This window comes from Osmerus mordax, chromosome 23 (genome assembly GCF_038355195.1).
Source record: "Osmerus mordax isolate fOsmMor3 chromosome 23, fOsmMor3.pri, whole genome shotgun sequence".
Taxonomy (NCBI): domain Eukaryota; kingdom Metazoa; phylum Chordata; class Actinopteri; order Osmeriformes; family Osmeridae; genus Osmerus; species Osmerus mordax.
Genome location: NC_090072.1, coordinates 8,618,646 through 8,639,945, shown reverse-complemented (window position 1 = coordinate 8,639,945; position 21,300 = coordinate 8,618,646). Strand labels below are relative to the sequence as shown.

Below are 21,300 nucleotides of genomic sequence, written 5' to 3'. Positions count from 1 at the left end.
TCTTTCCAAGCACAGCGTACTTGACCTCCTTAGTTCTTTTTTCGCCCTCCAGGCGAGCGTCTGTTCCCCCTGATCCAGAACATGTAGCCCTGACAAACATCCTAGCCTATCGGACTTCGGAAAGTGAAATCGGTTTGCTACTCCACCTGCTCTTGGACGTGTCTTTGCGTCAAGGTAGGCCTACGAGTTGCAGCACATGTAACCTACAAGCCTACAACGTACAAGCCTTCAAGATCATAAAAAAAACTCAGTTACAAAAATACAATGTATAAACTAAAATGCATGTTTTTAGTGGCGTAATGTTTGTGTTTTTGAACCAATTCCTCTCTGATTAGGCTCACACGACAAAATCCAACTAAAATCATGACACGCAAAATGCATATATATATTTTTTCTAAAAAACAGTGCTTTTTTATTTCTGTAATACTGTGGAAAAATAATTACATACCATTTTTAAAAAATATTGAAGATAATGAAATAAAAAAATGAAATTTTGATAACTTTTGTTGTACATCTTTTGAAAAGTTTTCTCTGCTACGAAGAACAGTACAATAAGATTAACATTGGATTTCTAAATTCAAAGACACAATAATACAGGATACAGTCCTACCAGAGGTATAAAAGTATTGTAACAGGATTGTGAGAGAAATGATATCGACATACTGTAATACTGAAACACACTCGCGCACGTGAACACATACAGACATGCACACACATACTGTACACGCTGACATGCATACAAGAGTAACGCACACACGCAGGTAGAGTACTGTATGTATGTATATGCTCTACATACATAACCGTGTCTGCTCACACATCTACACAAGCACCCTGTACAAATAGATGTGCCAGCATATACACACACAAACCCTTTTTCTCACGCTTTCTCTCTCTTTCTCTCAGATACACAATCACACACCACTATGTCAATACTGAAGACAAACCTTAATTGAACTTCTCCATACACATTCTTCTCTGGCCGGTCGCCTGATAGTGTGCGAGGGCAAAATTATGAAGAGTAGCGACACGTTACCCTAAGGCCCCTCTGTTCTAAATCCCCCCGCCCGCCCACACACACACACACACACACACACACACACACACACACACACACACACACACACACCACATCTCTCCCTGTGTATCAGCAGGGGTCACCAGGCCTGCTTCTCTCATCTCCATCTGCCCAAGCTGCCTCAAGGCCCCAACACCTTGGTCGTCCCATCCCACCACCTGCTCCTCGAAGGACCTCCATGATCTCTACTGCATATAAATGCTTCTGACACCAGGTCTAAAATAAAGAACAACATGGACACTTGGCACAAAGATTTTCTTAATACCGCCCCAAATACCTTTACTGAATCCTGTTGGCACCTTCATGTCAAAATTCAGTTCCATTAATGTTTCTTTGCATTTTAATATCCCCCCCCACCCCCTAAACACTAAGACTCTCAAGTTTGAACATTTGGTCCACACACTTCCTTGACAAATATGAAAAAAATAATTCTGCAACGTTAAAAAATAGAATACAAAGCTCTAGTCTGGTGTGCAAAATGAAAGAGACATATACAGATATATAGATGAGGGATGTCTATAAGCATGAATACTGTAATGCAGTGCAAAACGATGAGCCCACTTAACCAGCACCATGGCAAATACTGAAGTGGGGCACTCAGGGATATATATGTGCTCTAAGGTCACGTCATAAAACAAAAACAAATAACAAAATGGTGGACAGTAATGACCCTCCACCATCTGAGGTTCCGACTGATTAGAGTATACCAAATTTGACCGTAGTATTTCCTGTGATATGCTTTAATATTGAGCATTTATCACAAAATGGAATAAACTGTCGAAAAAACACTCCCTCTTGTCGTTATAATCTAAATTCATAGCATATGCTAATCATTTCATGATATGAGACATCAAATCTCTTGTTTTTACCTAATCCTCTTTTTCGTAGTCCTGATTGTGACTTTCGCTATCTGCTCTTTCAGAGCTCCGATAGAAACACATTGGGAGTTAGAGAATTCCAGATTATCAGGAATTCCCTTCCCTGTCTCACCAGAATACTTTCTCTCTTTTTTCACAAACTGGATTCCTTTTTTTGTACTCGCATCCTCCCTGTCTCCTGGGTATGTTTTTGTGTGTTTTTGTGTGTATTTGTGCGCGAGCATGTGCACAAGTGTATGGTAGTTGATGTGTCTGAGCCTGTGTGTGTGTGTACATGTATGCATGCATGTGTGTGTGCTTGCAAACGTGTAAATGTGTGCGTGTGCACAGAGTGTATAAGATGCACCTCACCCTCTTTTATTTAAGCGTGTGTGTGGATGACGTGTAGGTCCACCTCACACGTGGGTCTGCATTCTCTGCGTGTGTCGGCTGTGGGAGTAGTCAGAATGCTGCGAGGTGTAGGAGAAGCGGGTGGAGCTACCGTATTTCCCCAGTCCAGTCTCTGAGCCCGACGGGGCCGCTGGCCCCACCCCAACCCCCACTCCAGGCCCCACCCCCACTCCTGGCCCCACCCCCTGTCCCACCCCGTACATCTCATAGGACGGGCCGGCCTCCAGAGGAGCCAGGCTGGGCGGGGCGAAGCCCATGCGGTAAGGATAGTGGGAGGGGTAGCCGTAGTTGTCATAGGCCAGCTGCGGAGTGCTGTCCAATAGGCTGCAGTCTCCGGGGAAGTCAGGGGTCTGTGGAGCGGAGTTAGGCGGGGGCTGCTGGCTCTGGCCGGCCCTGGTGAAGGTGTTGAACTGGGCGTAGCTGTTATGGGAGAGTCTAGACGGGGGTCGGGGGTCGTAACAGGCTGGCCGGCCGGGGGTGGACAGGGGCCCGGGTGGGGCTCCACCGCTGGCTGTGGCCCCTGAGCCTCCGGCACTGCTGCTGATGGAGGCGGCGCCCCCTGGTGCGTTGGACGGCCGGTAGTCAGAGTAGTGCATGGAGCGAGAGGCAGGTCGGCCCTCGTCGTGGGTTGAGGCACGTACGTTGTAGTAGCCGTTAGTAGGGTCCTGGAGAGAGAGGAAGACACGTCAGGTCTTGTGAGATAGAATGTGTGTGTTTGTGTGGCTGGACAGTAATGCAATTTAATAGTTCTCCTACAACAGTTATGTGTTTTTGTCCCTACTCATACTACTGTTGGTCACCATTGTTTGTTTTGTATTGTTTGTTTGAGCCTCTGTGTAAAGACACATTTCTACCCCTATGAGGATGGAATTTTAATTTGTATTGAATTGAATAGACAAGTAAGATGTTGGTGTGTGTGTCTTACCTTGAGGTCATACTCCTGGCGTGTGTCCAGCGTTTCACTGCGCAGGTCCTGTTTAAGCTCTATATCATCTTTAAAAGGCTGATTGGAAGGAGAGAAGGACACAGAGGGAAGAAACTAAACCGTCAAACAACGAAAAAAAAACAACAAAAGTGGGGGGGGAGAGAAGTGCAAAGCAAAGGTGGGAGGGGGAGGAGGAAGAAAAGGGGAAAAAAAAAAAAAAAGGAAGAAAAAAGAAAGCGACAGATCGGATTTAAGTTGAAAAACGCCAGAAAAGTGTTCAAACGTCAGAGCAATTAGAATCGAAGTGAAGGAAAAGAAAAAGCCGGAGCTGGGTTAGGTTTGACGTTCAGTGTTTCTCAGAGAAGGTGTTATAGAGGTTGTACAAACATGCTTTCGTTCGGAGCCAGCGGAGATTCATATATATCCCTTTCTATGTACACAACATAACCCACTGGTGCGTTACCATGGCGACTCACCGAGTACATGGCCTTGACCATGCGTGACGCCGTGGAGACGCTGGCGGAGTCTTCCTCCAGACTGTGGGTCTCCTTGTTTATTGTCTCGACCTTGATGTCAGGTTTACCCAGCGTGACCCCGCGACGACCTGGAAGAGAAATTCCACCCCGTTGAATACAGATAACACAACACCCAGAGAGTTTCTATAGATACAAATCTGTTCCCTGCACGTGTTTTCAAGGCATGATCCAGGGGGTTTAAGGGGAACACAGACTTGCGTCTTTTCAAGGTAAGAGTACTGTAACTTGGTGTTAGTCATACTGTGTGTATGTGAATTAAAGGAAGTTTTATTTTCTATTATATTTAGTCAGTATGTAGCAAAATTGGTCAAATCACAGCAGAGTTTATTGTAACACCGTTCATTTTATGATTACGGAGTATAATACTGATCTCCTAAAATCTATATTTTACCCCTGAAAACTCCTACAACTGCAGAAAAACCTCCTAAATGACTCCTAGATGAATTCTTCAACCTTTGAGATTCTCTCCTGCCTCTTCTGCGTATTACAGTTCTGATTTGACCCATTTTGCCCCGTATGAGTTGGCTCAAACTCACTGCCTTTGCGCTGCCGATAGAAGATGAGCACCAGCACCAGCAGACACAGGAACAAGAGGATGGTGCAGCCCACTGTCCCTCCTGCTATCACCCCCACTGGAACCTCCTCTGAGAGAGAGACAACAGAGACATGGAGAGACGAATATGTAGAGAGAGAAGGAAAGTGAGATGTGTGTGTGTGTGTGTGTGTGTGAGAGAGAGAGAGGTAAAAGGGGCAAACGGAGAGAAGGGGCAATAAAGGGTTAACAAAACAAATAATATAGCAAAAAGGTAATGGGCACCATAAAATAGGTGCAACTATCTGCCCTATTAGACTAATGTGTGTTCTTCAATGCATATATACCCTCATCCTTCATCTATAGTACATTCATGAAAAATATATGTAAATAGCTTACTGTACAATTTAGGTCAAGTTCAATGTAGAAGGGCTGTGCATAGTGTCAGGAGGAAGGGTCGGGTTAGAGGGGGGGTCAGGGTAATTTGGGCCACACCTGTCTCCTCCAGGGTGATGATCATCGTTCCGGGTCCAAAGGCGTTCCAGGCGGTACAGTTGTAGGTGGACAGGAAGTCAGACTCCATGACGTTGTTGATGGTGAGTGTGGAGAGGACGCCGCCGCCCTCGGAGACAGGCTTGCTCTGCTCCACGGTGTACCTCTCCAGCAGGGTCCCCTTCTCCTTCTCCCACACGTTCTCTTTCCACGCCCACACCTGAGACACATGCCGGAGTTATATGCACCCAAACCGCCTGCTGGACGTAAACTCACAGGGGGCTCAGGCTTGCTTTCAGACACACCCCACACACAGTGTCAAGAAACCTATTACCCTTAACAAAAAATACTATGCTCACACCAGCTCACAACCCACCAAGTGTGAATCTCACACACCATGCAACAGATTTGCGGCTATGGCTATTCTGGGGTGCGGGTTTGGGGAGTTGGTAAGGATCTCGCACAATTCCTAACTTTAAAGCTGTTAAAAGCAGCTGTATAATTCAGGATGAGGTACAAGGGCTGTTAAAAATGCATAAGGCCATATGTTCCGGTAATATGCCCATTTACTGTCGAAAAAGAGAAACTCTAGCTGTGGCATTTACCGGGACAACTGTTCCCTTCCTACCCTTCATATTTTATAAATCTTTTTCTGTCTCCACATTAGAGCCAGTCCGCTGAGTCAGGCTGAATCAAGCTCACTGAACAGAGCTGCAGAGGCAAGTACTGTCCCCCACACACACACAAATGTACATCACACACATGCATACGCACACAAACACAAAACATGCACACACTGAGTTCATCTGGACCACAGTTGACAGAAGGCAAGACAGTGTCAACTAAATTCTGGACACTAGAACTAAGTGTTGCCATTAGAGTTTGGTTTGTTTATCTGAAGGGTCACTGGAAAATTCCAGAAGATCTTTGGTGAGTCACAGCTTAGAGAAGAAGTATGAGGACCAAATCTAAAGTGTATATTCAACTGAGGACATGAGTAATGTTCCAGGTGGCAACACTTTACTTGGAGTACTGCTGGTTAAGCATTCATGAAAAATTTGTGAAAGATTGGTAAGCATGTAACAAAGCATTTCAACTCAGTTGATCACCTACAATTGTTTCCTCAAGTATTAAATTAAATACTTCAGTAAGCTGTACCAAAAAGGAGTTACAAAGGCAAGAAAAAAAGAAACATCCATTTTGTTCTTATTCAGTTGTACAGTTTGTGTACGCAAAAAGTTTGGAAGAGCTCACTCACTATTTTGTCCGGGGGTGGTGAGCTAGCGATGTAGCATTTGACCTCTCCTCTTTCCCCTCTCACGGCGTATTGGACTGGCTCACTGGATATGATAGGAGGGCCTGGAGAGAGACAGACAACATGAAATAGACAGAAAGACTACTCTTAACCACTGTGTGGATGAACAGGACTGAAACCATGTCTGCTCTGTCCCTTTATGTTATATGCCGTTTCCTGTACTCTTTCTGACAGTGAGAACCTGCAATCTACAATTAAACACTGGCACTAACACACATTAGAAAATTCTACGACATCGACTGACCAATAGTAATATAATTGAGATAATAACGCTTCACGTTACTGACCGTTGACAGTGAGTGTGACCTCGGTCTCTCCCACTCCTATCCTGGGAACAATGGCCTTACACACGTACTGGCCCGCATCCGCCTGGCTCACGGACTTCAGATACAACTGGTTGTTGTTACTCAGCACCTAGGAGAGCGAGAGACAGAGACAGAGATGGGGGGGGGAAGAGAAAGAGTTTTAGATAGAGAAGAAAAGGATGAGACAGACAAAGTCAAACAGAAGGAAAGACGCAGAAAGGAGGCAATGAAATGCAAAAGGAGGGAGATACGGAGACACATGGGGGGGGGGAGAGGGTTGCTGTAGGTGCAGTTCTACGGGCACATGGCGAAGCCCTTTGTGACGTTGCTTATAAAAAAGGGCTATTCAAATAATATTTGTCGTGAACAAACAGAGAGTGGCAGGGGCAGAGGTATATGACTCCTACCATGTTGGAGCCCTTCTTAGTCCAGGTGAGGGTGAGGGGAGGGTTGCCGGCCCACTTGCAGTTGAGGGTGACATCAGAGTCCATGTCCACAGTTACCGGCCTGGGTTCAACTATCAAGATAGGACCGACTGGGGAGAGAGAGCGGTATGGTTCATTAGTGTGTACATATGGCTCATGCACGAATGTGTACACTGTGTACAAGCGCATATTGTCTTTTAAAAAAACAGGCAATATAAGAGAGTGAGAAAGGGAGAGAGAGAAAGAGAGAACGCAGGAGAGAGACAAAAACTGCCTGAAGCTGTCTTCCAACTCACAGTGGACGTCGACCAGGATGCTGACGTTGGTTTTGCCCACGGCGTTGAACACCAGACAGGAGACCGGCTCTGTGAAGAAGGAGTGGTCGGCCTTGGTGGTGAACACACTCTCCCTCGCCCCCTGGAGAATGACACCCCCCTTCGCCCAGCTGAGAAATAAATAAGACGGCAAGTTTGAGACAAAAATAAGCACTACATCCTTACTGAATATGTTGACACACCTACGGTGGAAATTTGCAAACGAACACCAACCATATTAAACAAATCGTATTTATCATGTTATCTCTAATCATCCTGAATGGAAGAAAATACACTGCTACACAGTGACTGGTAGTGATAAACCTAGTCAAGGTTAGGAATAATAGTTTGACTGAGTTATTCAGACCTGTAGCCCATTATTGGAGGGTTAGCGGAGGCCTGGCAGGTGAAGGTGACTCTGTCCCCTTCCAGGACTGAGCGTGGCTCAATGGAGAGGGTCACTGTGGGGGGGTCTGAAGACAAAAACACACACAGTCACCCAAGGTCATTCACATTGAAACAGTATCAGTTTATGAGCAATGTGAGATAAGCTCCATATCTGGTAAAATCAAGCTCTCAACTGAAGGTATACTTGAGACTTCTTTTGTAATTGTCCCTAGGCCCAAACTTTTGGATTGTGAACCTCATTCTAAAATGTGAAAAACCAAAACTTCACAACCACAAAAAGCACAAATTCGTAATAGCTATGACCAAGTAGGCACATCAAATGTTTGTGGACCAAACAACCAACAGAGAGCTATAGAGCTGCTAGTTGCAGCATCAACAAAGAATGCTGACGCCAAAACACCTTGCCCTAATTCCCTCAAACAACCCCAACCGTGACCCTGGAAAAGTCCTAACGCTAACCCCAACCTTAACCGTAACGCTCACCACCTTGAAGCCCTGACCGCTGGTTGTCCCCTACTCACGGTGAACGTTGAGGGTGACGGTGGTGCGTTTGCCGGTAGGCACGGCCAGGTTGGTGGCCACGCAGCTGTAGTTCCTCCCTGTGTCTGTGTCGATGGGGTGGATCGGCAGGAAGCTACGCGTGGTTACCCTCTTCCTGTCTGGCAACACCTCCTGGGGGAGGGGAGTGTGTGTGGAGGCGAGGGGGGGGGGGGGGGGGGTGAAGAGAGAGGTAGGAGGGGAATGGAAGGAGGGAGAAAGGAGGGAGGGAGGAAGGAAGACAAAGAAGGAGAGGAGGGCAGAGAGAGAGAGAGAGAGAGAGAGAGAACAGAAAGGTCAGTTCATTTACAAGGAAGAGCGCTTCTGACACTATTAACATTAACGAATCGGTGTGTGTGTGTGCGTGCGCGTGCGAGCGTGTACGCCACATGTGCTGAGGTCTATGCGTGTGTCCGTGTCTGTATCTGTCACCCACTGTGTGTGTGTGTGTGTACGCGTGTCGCTAGCTCACAGTGTTGCTGACGGCCCCCTCCACGGGCAGCCCGTCCTTCAGCCACTCGATCATGGAGGGGGGCTTGGCCCCCCGGGATACACAGCTCAGGTTGTACGACTCCCCGGCGTTGAGCAGGACCTCCGGACCCCCATCTATCACCGGCTCATCTGGGGGGACTGGACGAAAGCAAACAAACCGACGCACACAAGTTACGCGTGCGAGCGTGCGTGCAACCACGCGTTATGGACGTCGACGTTTCCACGCGTGTGTGCACGTGGTATGCACATAAATGCCCACTCCATGCAGACAGAAGTGCATGTGCAGGCCACATGTACACAGCATGCTGTCGAACAATGCACAAACAAACGCAGGACATAAATGTGCTGTACGCACTTTCTCTCTCCCTATGTTACTCTCTCTCTCTCAATGTTTGGTTGCTAATATACACACACACACAAACACGCACGCACACACAGGCTTACTGAGTACGGTGAGTTTGGCCCTTCTGGAGCGCAGTGCAGCATCTGGGGCCTGGCACTCGTAGAGGGAGTCGTCAGACAGGTCAGCAGAGAGGATCTCCAGGTTGTACTGACCCAGGTCAGACACACGCATCACACGGTACCTAGGCCAAGCTGTGGAGACATCCAGACAGTCAGACACACACACACACACACACACACAACCCAAAGAGAAAATAGCAGAGGCTGCAATGGGAACACACACATGCATACACACGCTCGTACATAAACTTGTGTCGAAACGACACACACTCAATTGCTTCCCCATCCCCCCTCACACACACAGCTGTGCTGCTGTATTTCTCTTTCACCATTAGGGGGCACGTTTGTTCTCTTTCCCCGGCATGGGGGAAAGGAAGCGTTATGACAATGCTCTTCAACGTTGCTGGAAGGTCTAATGCATATGCCATGTCTTCACCTATACATATATCTCAAGTAAACCCTTTCACCGTTACTGAAATCCATTCAGGCTTCAGATGTCAGTGTTGGCTGTGGTAACCTTGTGTGTCCTTGTGCCTGTTTGCATGTGTGCTTTCTACGCGTGTATTTGCATGTGAAATGTTGAAAGAGCCAAGGCGTATGAAAGGCAGAGAGAGGGAGGGGAGGGAGAGAGACAGAGATGAAGCCTGTGTGTGTGTGTGTGCGTGTGTGTGTCTGTCTATATGTGTGTGTGCGTGTGTGAGGCACCCAGTGTTCATTCACATGTTTCTATTTAAAAGCTTTGGCTTGGAGCACTGGACCATTACAGTAACAATATGATTAAAAGGAGAAGAGGGGGGAGAGAGAGAAGGAGAGAGAGAGAGAGAGAGAGGGAGAGAGAGAGAGAGAGAGAGAGAGGAGAAAGAGGGAGAGAGAGAGAGAGAGAGAGAGAGAGAGAGAGAGAGAGAGAGAGAGAGAGAGAGAGGAAGGGTGAGAAGACAGATGATGTGGCCGAGGTAAGAGAGCAGCAGAGAAAGAAAAGGAGGGGGAGAGAGGAATGAGAGCGGGGTTGAGAGAGAGTCGAGGCCGAGAGAGAGAGGGGGGAACAGAGAGAGTGTGAAGCGAGCAGAGGAGGGAAGGAAAAGGGGGAGAGCGAATGAAGAAGGAGAAGGGGCTGAGTGTGAACAGCGGCAAAGAGAGAGAGAGAGAGAGGTGGAAGACAAACGAGGAAGGGAAGAAAAGAGTGGAGTCTGCGGAGAGAGCGAGAGAAAGAAACGGGGGGGGAAAGGAGGGGCGTCAACAAGAACTGAGGGGAAAAAAAAAGAAACAGGAGGGAAGAAAAGAGCAAGGATGGAGGGAAGACAGCGGACGGGTGTGGAGTCTCACCCCGGAGATCTTCTCCTATGCCGAGGGCAAGGCCATCCTTGGTCCACTGCACGATGCCTGAGTAGTTAAAGACCACACAGGACAGTATCACCCTCTGACCCCTAACCACTGACTGGTCCGCTGGCTCCTGAGAGAACCGCGCCGTCCACACTAAAGGAGAAAGGAAGGAGAGACAAGGGTTAGGGAGAGACATATAGAAATAATATATATATATATATGCTGGATATAAAGAGAGAGAAAACTTTCTTTGTACACTATTTGTACGTCACTTTGGATGAAAGCGTTTGCTACAACTGTAAAAAAATAAAAAGACAAGGCGTAATTGTACACATACCAAAAGCTAAACATTTCTGTGTGTTTTGTGGCTCGATTGATTAAAAATGGTTTCCCATCAACAGCGGAGTAGACAAGCCACAGGGACATGATAGCATGTCTGCTGCTGTTGAACAATACACTGAGGTAAGTTCAAGAGAAAGGGATAAAAGAACGACAGATTGAGAAAAGTGGGTGAGAGAAGACTGAAGGAGTCGAGCTGCTGAGTCAGGAGGAGTGAGAGAAGAAAGACGGAAAGAGATCAGATGCGAAGACTCGCGACCCAAGGGGTCTCACCCTACTTTCTCTCTCTCTCTAATGCCTTTATTTCTTCATTCCCTTCTTTCTATCTTTGTTTCTCTCCTTCTCCTTTCCTCTCTTACCCCTCATTCCATTCTGGCTATGAGTCATTTCCCAGGCCTCCCCTCCCCACCAACTACAGTGGATGTCATTGTCTACCCGTCTGCTTGTTAAGAGAGAGAGAGAGAGAGAGAGAGAGAGAGAGAAAGAGTGTGTGTGTGAGAAACAGAAAGAGGGAAAGATTCGTCTCCACTGTTCTTCCAGATAAAACGGCATGCGTCTCAAGTGTTTCGACCAAGTGTCCTACAAGAAAAGGGGGTTTTGTACGACGCTGTGCAATGACACATCATAATTAACTGTTCCTCGTGAAATGACACCTAAACAATAGAAGAATGACAATCGCCGTCGGATTTCTGCCTTGCTTGTTGTTCTTTGGCGCTGTATTCCCCTTTTCTTTTGCCCTTTCTTTCTCTCTTGCTTCTTATTTCTTCTGTACACATATAAAATGTTGTATATGTCTTTTACTCATGCTGCTTTCTATTTCTGTGGTCTTCCTCCCAGTTTCTGGTTGTAGGGGGTTGGAGGCGAACTGTCACAACTCATTTATCACATTAAATATCAGCCCTCCAGCACTCTCTCCCTTTCGCTCCGTTCTCTTTCTCTTTCTCTCCTCTCCCCCTCTCTCCCCCTTCTCTCTCTCTTTCTCACCAACTCCTCCACCCTCGCTCTCTCCAAGCCCTCCAGCCTTCCTCTGAAGGTCCCCATCTCTCTCACTTTCTTAACAACTGCCATATGCCTGTGCATCCCCCCATGACCCTGAGTCACTCTCTTTCTCCAAAACTCCCTTCCTTTCGCTCTCGTTTTCTCCCTCGTTCACGTATGTGTGCATGCATTCTTCCCCCAGTCTTCATAGAATTGGGGAGATTTGCTGAGGTCTGACATTCCCCATAACATGTAAAAACTCAGTCATGCATAGAGGTTCTTTCACTGGCAATAACGATTGGAACAGGGTCAAATATAAATATTCTGAAGATAAAAAAAATAATATAATGTATGCTTTTGCGGTAGTAAAGGACTACATTCGGGTAACAAAACAGAATTAAAAGCAATGGTCCCAAAACCCAAACCCGGTGGGACACCTATTTAAATTCTGCTTAGATTGGGATTTGATACATTTGTACAAACTAGCAATATACAAAAACTCTTTACGCTACTATATTCTCCATGTTTCTCAATTAACTCAAATTATTTCCAAACCTTGAAGCTCCTCTAACCACTGTGTGTATCACAATGTTCCAACAACAAACAACAACATAGCCCCAGGGAAAGCCAATCGTTCCCCTCCACCTTCAACAGTGTTGAACAGGGTATTCCCTTCACTGCCTTCTATGAAACCATTAACAGGGTCTAAAATGCATACTGCTGAAGGGGGGTTACTTCACAATCTGGACCAGGTGAGAACACACAACCGCCTGAGGTGGACTACCTTGATACATGACTCTGTTGGGAGAATTTGAAAATACAGACTGTTCTATATGAACTTAAACTTACCGAAGACTCATCATGTGTGTGTATATGAGTGTGATTCAGTAACAAGGAGAGAAATCCAAAGCTATACATAGAGAGCAGATGGAAAGAGAAACGACAGGAGCGACAGTGTGTGAGAGTGAGGGTACTTGTATTCTTTCATTATGTGGGTTATGCTGCAGTGACAAATTTAGAGTGTCCTGATTTCCCTGAGTCAATGATCCCCTAGATACCATTGAGATACTTGAAGCACCCTGACCGTACAAAGACTATGGTCACAAAGAACTGTGACCGTGACCGCACAAACATGTAGTTACAAGAGCAAAGCGATCCATCCCACACACGCGCAGACACAAACACACATAAACACATGACACCAAAACCTTAACACTTAGGCTCACCATATGCTGTCAACACACACACACACACACACATCCAACCCCAACCATATAATAGACACAAAGAGGTGGTTTTGTGGACACAGATTACAGTGCATCAGGCTCTAGACAAAACCACACGGTCAATAGGAATGTCCAACGAGGAGGCTTTCCAGTCTAGGATTAGTGTTAAGATACAGGAAACCTGCTCTCTGGAGACAAGGTGACACAGTCTGACTACACAGACACAAAGCAACACCGATCCCTGTCAACATAGCCACAGAGATGCAGGCAGACAGGACCAGATAGCCAAGGCCCTGCATTACCACAACATATTATCCATGTATCCCACATACAGGTAAAACCATGTACATGTACAGGTACATGGTAAAACGTGAAAGTAATAAAACAATTGATTGCAAAAAAACAACAACTAAAAAGCTATTCTACAGTGCATCACTAAAAAGGGCTTGTTTTAAATGTTCCCTTAATATATATTAATATATATTAATATTATTTATATATACAGCTATATTGTATGTATAGCTGCGTAACTTGGAAATCAAAGTTTTCCTTGCTTATTGCGTGACAAAAAGATGATGTCATGGAATCCTAGCGCGCTCGACGATGATTGATTAGTGAATGTTATGTATGGCATCAGTCACATGGCCACAAACAAGGGCCAATAAAGCAATGTCTGTTCGCTTTTAATCAATACATCGAGTTATTCATCTATCTATTGCTCCATATATTCCTCTATCGCCCTCTTTACAAAGTCCTTCTGCCTTTCTCTCCCTCTTTCCTCACTGGCCAATCCCGCTCTTCCTTTGGATCATAGACATGCGTCACCATAGCAACAGCTGACGTCCAAGTAACTGCCCCCCCCCCAAAAATAAAAAAAAAGTTTTCCGTATGTGTGTATGCACGCGTGTGTGTGTCTGACGAAATCCTCCCTTGAGTTTGGTACACCCATTCTCTTCAAAACATCCATCATGATCTAATCCTCCCTCCACCTCTCCAATTAATTGTCCGGCGGTCACCCAACTGTGTCCTCCTCTCTCTTTGTGTCCTCCTCTAAAGTTGTTCTTTAATATTCATTCTGTATGTCCCCGGACGTCCCTTCTTAATGCATGGATGACGTTCACAGTATAGACTGCCCAGAGGAAAAAGTGAGGGGAGAGAGAACAAAGAGAAAGGGTGGCAGATGAAAAGTGAGGTGTGATGGATCGGGGTATAATGTGTGTATGTATGTATGTATGTATGTATGTATGTACTGTATGTACTGTATGTACTGTATGTACTGTATATATAGCATGTATGTATGTATCTATAGATCCCGGTCTATGGGAATAAGACCACCTGTGTCCCGTGTACATCATGGCGACTTGAGTAGAGTGGCCCTAACAGTATCTCCATGCTAATGCCGGGCTATACGGCGGAGGGAGAGAATGGTGGGAGTGAAAGGAGGGGACATGCTGAGCTGGCTGACACCATGCCACTCAAACACAAAGGTGACTTCTGGAGGTGGCGAAGGAAACAGGGGAAGATGAAGAGAAAGAGGACGAGGGAGACTCCTTTGTTTGTCTGCTGCATTGTCGGCCCGCTTTCTGCTTCTCTGTCATCTTACCTGGGTGTCCTCCCCCTGACTACTATTCCTCGACCCCTCGCTTTCTGGATCTCTTTGTCGCCTGGTCCCCCAGTCTCATGCTTTCTCTCCTTTGTCTGCCCAGAACATACTTTGAAATGATCGTCGTCCTCCCTCCCTCCCTCTCTCCTTCCCTCTCTCAATCTCTATCCATATTCTCTACTCCTCTTCCATTCCTCTCTCCAAGGTTTATTATTCCCCCTGCCTTTTATTTCTCACTCCCTCTACCCGTGCAGACCCCTGGTAAAATGGCTGCTGTAGAAACAGATTTATTTGGTAATGGAGGGAAGGAGGGAAAATAATGTCTACGCGTGTGTGTGTTTGTGTGTCTGGCCATTTTCTCTGGCACTCTCTGGGGCTATTCTCACACACGTATTGCACATCTGAAGTGCTTTATTTGTATGGACCTCTGTTAGATACATTGTTACCATGGCTACAGCCAATGAGGACCACTGACACAATGATAGACACAGTGGCCATGGCAACCTCTGGGATCAGAGCTGGGTAATATGATAATTCATGGTCGAAGCGCCTGCCACATTATGGGAACATGAATATGCCAATGGATTCTAAAGCCCTTCCTTCAAAATAATCCATTGCTCCTTTGTAAGAACAAGCAAGTGAATAAGGGGCACAGAGAATACGCTGGAGTAACCAAGGGGGACCACTGGACCAAGATTAACAATAACATCAGTAATACAGAATCCTGAACAATGGTTATATATTACAAATATCTACAGTTCTACATTTATTGTACTCTGATTTCTTCTGATTTTAGCTGGCAAAGTCAATGTCATGACATAAATCAATAATTCATGACAGTGGTCTCTAATTGATTTGGAGTGCTGACCCGACTAAACCTTATTGAACTGAATTATCATTCAGCCACAGGTTTAAGAGAACAGGCTCATGAAAACATACCAGTCTTTAGCTTCACCCACCAACGCGTCTATACCCAGCATTTGGGTTAACACTGATTTGGTATGCGTAAGTTGTTATTTTTCAAATGTCGTCATAAATCATTCTCCAAGGTCTAGTTTAATTCAACTCCATCGAATTGTATTGGTATGTACTGTAGCCTCTTGCGATGTCATCTGTCACAGACTGCCCAATATAAACCATGGCCTTGACCTCCAGTCAATGTAATATTCATGCAAAACCTCTATATCACCAACATATGCATACAGTGAAATAACATAATTTATTGCAAGTAAAAAAAAAATGCCGTGGCTAAAAATGTTGAGGTAATTCAGTAAAACAGCTAATGCATGTTTTTACCATGATAACTAAATAAATACAGACTGCTCTTAACTGTTTCTGCAGTTTGCTTTTACAGGCTAAATAACTAGGTGGCTAACATTGTGGGGGAGCAACTTTAAGCTGATTAGTTGGATGTCGGACAGTAATGTTGTTATGGTTGAAGGAGACGGATGAAGAGACCCAAATCTCTGTCCTCTCTCCCTCTCAAAGAGAAACTCGGAGAGCCAGAAATGAAATGACATCATCAGCATCAGCCACATTCCTACAGGGGGAGGGGGGTACAGCTCGGAAGCCGTGTGTGTGTGTGTGTGTGTACTGAGGGGTGTGGGTGACAAAAGTGGAGGGGGGAATGTACCAAAACTTGAGGGTGAAAGAAATCAGCCCCTGCCCCAACAGCAGTGAAACTCATCAGTTAGTGCTTTTGTGTGTATGTGTGTGTGGTAGTGTCTACAGGCTCGTCTTCCTCATCATGTGCTCCCTGTTTTAATTCATGTGCTTTCCCTCCTGATCCCCCCCTCCCCCTCCCCCTCTCCCTCTCTCTCTCCACTGACTAGAGGAATGCAAGAACCACATCTGGAACTTATTAGAGATGGAGAAAGAAAAGGGGGAGAAAGAGAGAAGGAGAGAGAATGACAGAGAGGAAAAGAGAGAGAGAGAGAGGGGAGGGTTAAAGAAATGGAGACAATGAGAGGAGGACAAGTCAAAGGGGGATGAAGATAGAAAGAGAAAGAGAGAACAAGAGAAAGAAAAAAGGGAGAGGATGGAAAGGGGGTGAGGGGGTAAAAGACTAGAAAAGTTGGATTTAAAGAGGAAAAAAGTACAGTATGGGGACAAAGAGTGAGAAAGAGAGAGAGAGAGAGAGAGAGAGAGAGAGAGAGAGTAGGGGAATTGACCGTAGCAAGCAGAAAGAAGGACAACAAATATATAAGGACACGGAGAAGAGAAAAATTGTGGGAGAGACAGAGGGACATGTAGAGAAATGATGAGACAGAGATGAGTTTTCAGCAGCCATTAATACCAATTACTAGGGTATGCCAAGGCAGGGCATGTGCAGAAGGCATCTTACAGGACCCTGGAGCTGGCGGGGTTGTCTTAGATGTGGGTTAAATCAGTCTGATTTGAGTATATAGCCTTTGAACCCCATCTTCCATATTCTGTCTGAATGAACAGCTCTGCTGTCCCTACTGAGGAGCCAGTCAGGCTTGAGTAATCGTCCCTTTCTCTCCCCCGGCCCCCTAACCACAACCCCTCCTCTCTCTCTCCTCCGCTTTTTCGCTCTCATTCTTTTCATCTCCCAACCCCCGAGTCGGCTACCACCCCCACCACCCTCCTCAAAAAACTGTAGTTGCTCTCAATCTCTGCCCCCCCCCCCCCCCCATTTCACCCACCTGCTTGTAAGAGTGCCACCCCCCCAACTCCCCTTCACCCAAAACAACTTTTTGGTCACCCCTCCCCCATCCTAAATTGGTTCTCGGAAAAAAAATGGAGCCACAGTTTGAAAACAAGACCAATAGATTCAGTCAGATGGGATGTAAAAGGACACATTTAGTAAACCTCCAGTGGTATGGCCTGACTAAAACCAATGACAATCCTATCCATAATATTAATTTTGCTATTTAAAATACGTCATATTGTTTACTTGGAGTACAAAGACGAACTAAAAAAACTTAAATAAATACTAAAAGTATTATCATAGAATAATTGTTATGGAGGCTGTCGTACTATCTACACAGAAGGCATTAATTTAGTTAATATTTTGTAAGTTGTTTTTGTATTTTAATATGTTGAACATTAGGAAGTTATTATTATTTACTCCATGTATAAACAACAAGCCACAATATGGCAGAAATTCAAGACATTCTTGGAATAGATTGGAGAAAGGAGCACACGAACGGATAAGGAAAGGGTGAACACAGATGTAAACAAAGGCATTTGTTTGTGCAATTTTCATACCAACACAGAGTAGTAACTATATAACTACCAGTTAGCATTTTCACAGAAGAATGATTCTACATTTGCAGGCCTGGACTCAAGGATTGAATAGGCATGTATCTAGGGAAATGTCTTTGGCCATAATGTCTAGAATGTGGTCAGTCCATTGTGGCTGGCTGACAAATGCTGTACCTGCATGGAATGTTTTGTTGGAGTCAGCATTTCAGGCGGTCTAAGGTATAGTAGCAACACCGAGATGCATTGTTGCAAGGCTGTCCACTCAAAATGCTTTTCACAAGAAGCCGGTCTCTGCAATGGACTATTCAGCAGATGAATGCTACATTACTCATTACATGGACTGATGTTACATTTCCAAAGACAATCTGTAGACTGCAGTGCCTTAGTATGAAGATAGTCCTATATTAAACTGTACTTGGAAATGTGCTGTGGGTACATGTACTCAGGATGACAGGATGAATATGAGACACAAAGGGGATTGTGAATTGGGACACTGCAGATGTCTATCAAGCATCTAACATCTTGAATTGGTCATGTTAAATGAATAAATGTTAGGGGCCAACTTAGAGCTTTATGGGCGAGAAAGGTGGACACATCAGCATTCCCATGTGACAATGAGGATGATGGTTTCTATAACATAAGTAAACATCTATGTGTGGCTCTGTGCGTGTGGCGTGCACGAGGGACAGAAACACAAAGAGCCATGGGTGACATCATCCTTTACATACCTTTCAAACACGCCCCCTACCTATGATAAAGTGGCCGAGTGGTCTGAACAGTAGACTGTACAAGCGCGCGCCTTTGCCAGTTTGCGCACACACGCTTTTTTTGTCACATCTATAGTAGACAATGAAAAGGTTTGTCTACATGCTCGAGCACAACAGGCAGTGATGTTGTAATCAAACAGGTAGCTTAAGGAATCACATTCTTGGCAAGGCTACCCGAGCACTTGTTTCCTAGCAACTCCATTACACCTAAAATCACAGCTGTCATCGTACAGATATGGAATAAGCCTATGCATCACATGGGACACATCACTTATGTCTGTATTTCAAACTAACGTCCATGCCATTTTATATATAAAAAAACGGTAATTAGTCCAACCTTTGTGTCACACGCCAGAGCAGGACGCATGCATAGGAGCGGCAGCTGCGCGTGGCAGGCAAGAGACTGTCCTTAATAGCTTGGTGTGTGCGTGCGTGCTTGTATGTGCGCGTGTGTGAGAGAGATCCCTCAAGCTCCACTATTAAGATTACAAAATGTCAAATTGACGGCACGAACGATATACCTTTGCCTATTCCGATCCAATTAGAATGTAGCCTATGGATCACGTTCGGGAGAGCACAGTCATTCAAGTCACGTCCATAGACTATATATGCTATTTGAATTTTGCGGAAATAGACACCAAGCCATAACTAAGGTCGTTTAGTCGGACAGGTTCTTGTGTGAATCAGGCCATGATCATGGCAAACATGCACACACTCACACACATACATACACACACAGACAAGCCCACACCTATGGAGATCCATTCACACTGCGGCGCATAATGATAACTCCTGGCCTGGGAGGCAACGCAGAAAAGAGAGCATCTCTCTGTGGCTCGCACATATGTGCGCGCGTGCACACATACACACACGCACAAACACACCCACACACACACCAACTAACCGAAGCGAATCTGGAGTAGCCTAACTTTTCTTTCTCTCATCAAGTATAAAACGTTTTGTTTCACACAGTATTAGTGTGCAATCGATTAAAAAACGAAAACAGAACTCTTACCATAGCGAAAACTCAACGCCAAACTCAGGAGGAGAAACCTCTGCATGGTTTACCAGACCAGCTAGTCCGTTAGCTCAATTTTCCGTGTGGACAGCATCAAAAACCCTGCTTTAATTTGAGTCACCAGGTAATACGTTATTATAATCCTCCAAACGAATGTTTACGGTTGTTCAGTCGCACACCACCTCCCCTTGCTTCTTTTTCTTGCTATTTAGACATTTCACGTTTTCCCCCCTCTCCTTCGCTGTCCGATCTTGCGTGCTCTGCTGCTGTCCGTTTTCTCATTAGCGGCGCATTCCTCCCTCCCTCTCTTTCCCTCTCTCACTCTCTCCTCTCACGTCAGCACAGAGCACGGCCCATCTCTCCTCCCTCTACTCCGGTTCAGGACAAACTCACAATGATCATTTTACTGGCGACAGCACAACACGAGTGAATGATGAATATGACAATAATTGTAATTTATTTATAACGGCGTAGGCCTAGCGTTAGTGCATTTAAAACAAGTATCAAACCATCGGATCTTTGATTTACTAAGCCAATGACAGAACCGATCCGAGTTCACCTCGAATCTTTTAGAAATGTGTCATTTCCAGAGGCGATTGAAGGTGTTGTTAAAGGTAGGCCTACCATCAGTTCAATAAGCTATCGGTTAACATAACCGAGGATTTCTTATGCGCAATGTTAGCAAAATTCATCGTTCAATCTCACCGCCACCATTAAGTTTTAGACAACATGTATGAACTACGAGGCTGCTTTACTCAGATAGACTTAGAGCGCCCTCAAGTGATCGTGAAGAGCCGTTTGCTAAAACGACTAGAACGTCCAGACTCAATTTATGTGCTTCATGTTTTCATGTTGAGCTCTTTGCTGAATTCGGTTTAACCAAACATAGACTTATATTAAAGTTAAAGGTTTACATTTTTTAAGTTAATATTTTGCTTGCTTGAGACATGTTACAGCCTATCTACAGTTTGTTATTTGTTTTATGGTTTTAAAGCCAGAAAGTCTGTAAACAGTCCTATTTACAAAATATTATTGCTATTAATCAGCAAGCTTGGGAGATTTACATATAGGCTTATTTGTGACAAATTTCCTTTTTATGATAATGTGAATAGGCCTCAACAGCCCACCACTGCGTTAATGTTTTTCTAGATTCCACCCGAATGTCTATGCAGACTTGGTGATACAATCATGTTGAATACACATGATTGTGTCAAATCGTCTCAATATTTTTCGTCCATCATTTGAATGAAACATGTTGATTATAACTGAATGTGCAAAACCATGTGTAAATGTGCACACATGTTCTTAATGACCTTGTTGCAAAAAAAGTAGTGAAATGAAGGTGTTGGTAGGTCTACTTCAACGTGCCAAAATGCAGAAAAACGAGAACGTCCTTAATTTTATTAGCTTTATTAAAAAAGGCCACATGTAATGCATGCAGCTCCATCAGTGGCCCATCTCTGCCGGGACTCGAACCCGGAGCCTCTGGATTAGAAGTCCAGCGCGCTATTCCATTGCGCCACAGAGACTGCGCCAATCGGTGTATTTCTCACACGGTTTAGATACTTACATTCCTCTGTGGCGATGCTTTCTGCATCTCTGCAGCATCAGGACCATCATTGGTCGACATTTTGGCTCTGAGAAGTTCGCCAGTAGATGGCGCTGTTAGCGCGTTGACCAATGGACGCAATGCGCTCCGTCAGAGCCAAAATGGAGTCGTGGTGCCCTCACTGCA

The 21,300-nt window shown here is 45.2% G+C and overlaps 1 protein-coding gene and 1 non-coding gene across 2 annotated transcripts; both read right to left on the bottom strand.

Moving 5' to 3' along the window:
* Window positions 1–408: 408 nt before the first annotated feature.
* On the bottom strand, window positions 409–19,634 carry kirrel1a (kirre like nephrin family adhesion molecule 1a). Its single transcript, XM_067261489.1, has 15 exons — window positions 19,563–19,634; window positions 10,410–10,559; window positions 9,069–9,218; window positions 8,605–8,762; window positions 8,117–8,267; window positions 7,555–7,660; window positions 7,170–7,318; window positions 6,856–6,983; window positions 6,431–6,557; window positions 6,087–6,187; window positions 4,832–5,048; window positions 4,341–4,448; window positions 3,745–3,872; window positions 3,269–3,346; window positions 409–3,008 (listed from the first exon to the last, which is right to left on the bottom strand). Exons 1-15 carry the CDS (start codon window positions 19,606–19,608, stop codon window positions 2,349–2,351), a joined length of 2,457 nt encoding a protein of 818 aa, XP_067117590.1. The 5' UTR covers window positions 19,609–19,634; the 3' UTR covers window positions 409–2,348.
* A 1,386-nt stretch (window positions 19,635–21,020) lies between these two features.
* On the bottom strand, window positions 21,021–21,094 carry trnar-ucu (transfer RNA arginine (anticodon UCU)). The gene has a single exon. It is a non-coding gene; the product is annotated as a tRNA-Arg (tRNA).
* Window positions 21,095–21,300: the final 206 nt, after the last annotated feature.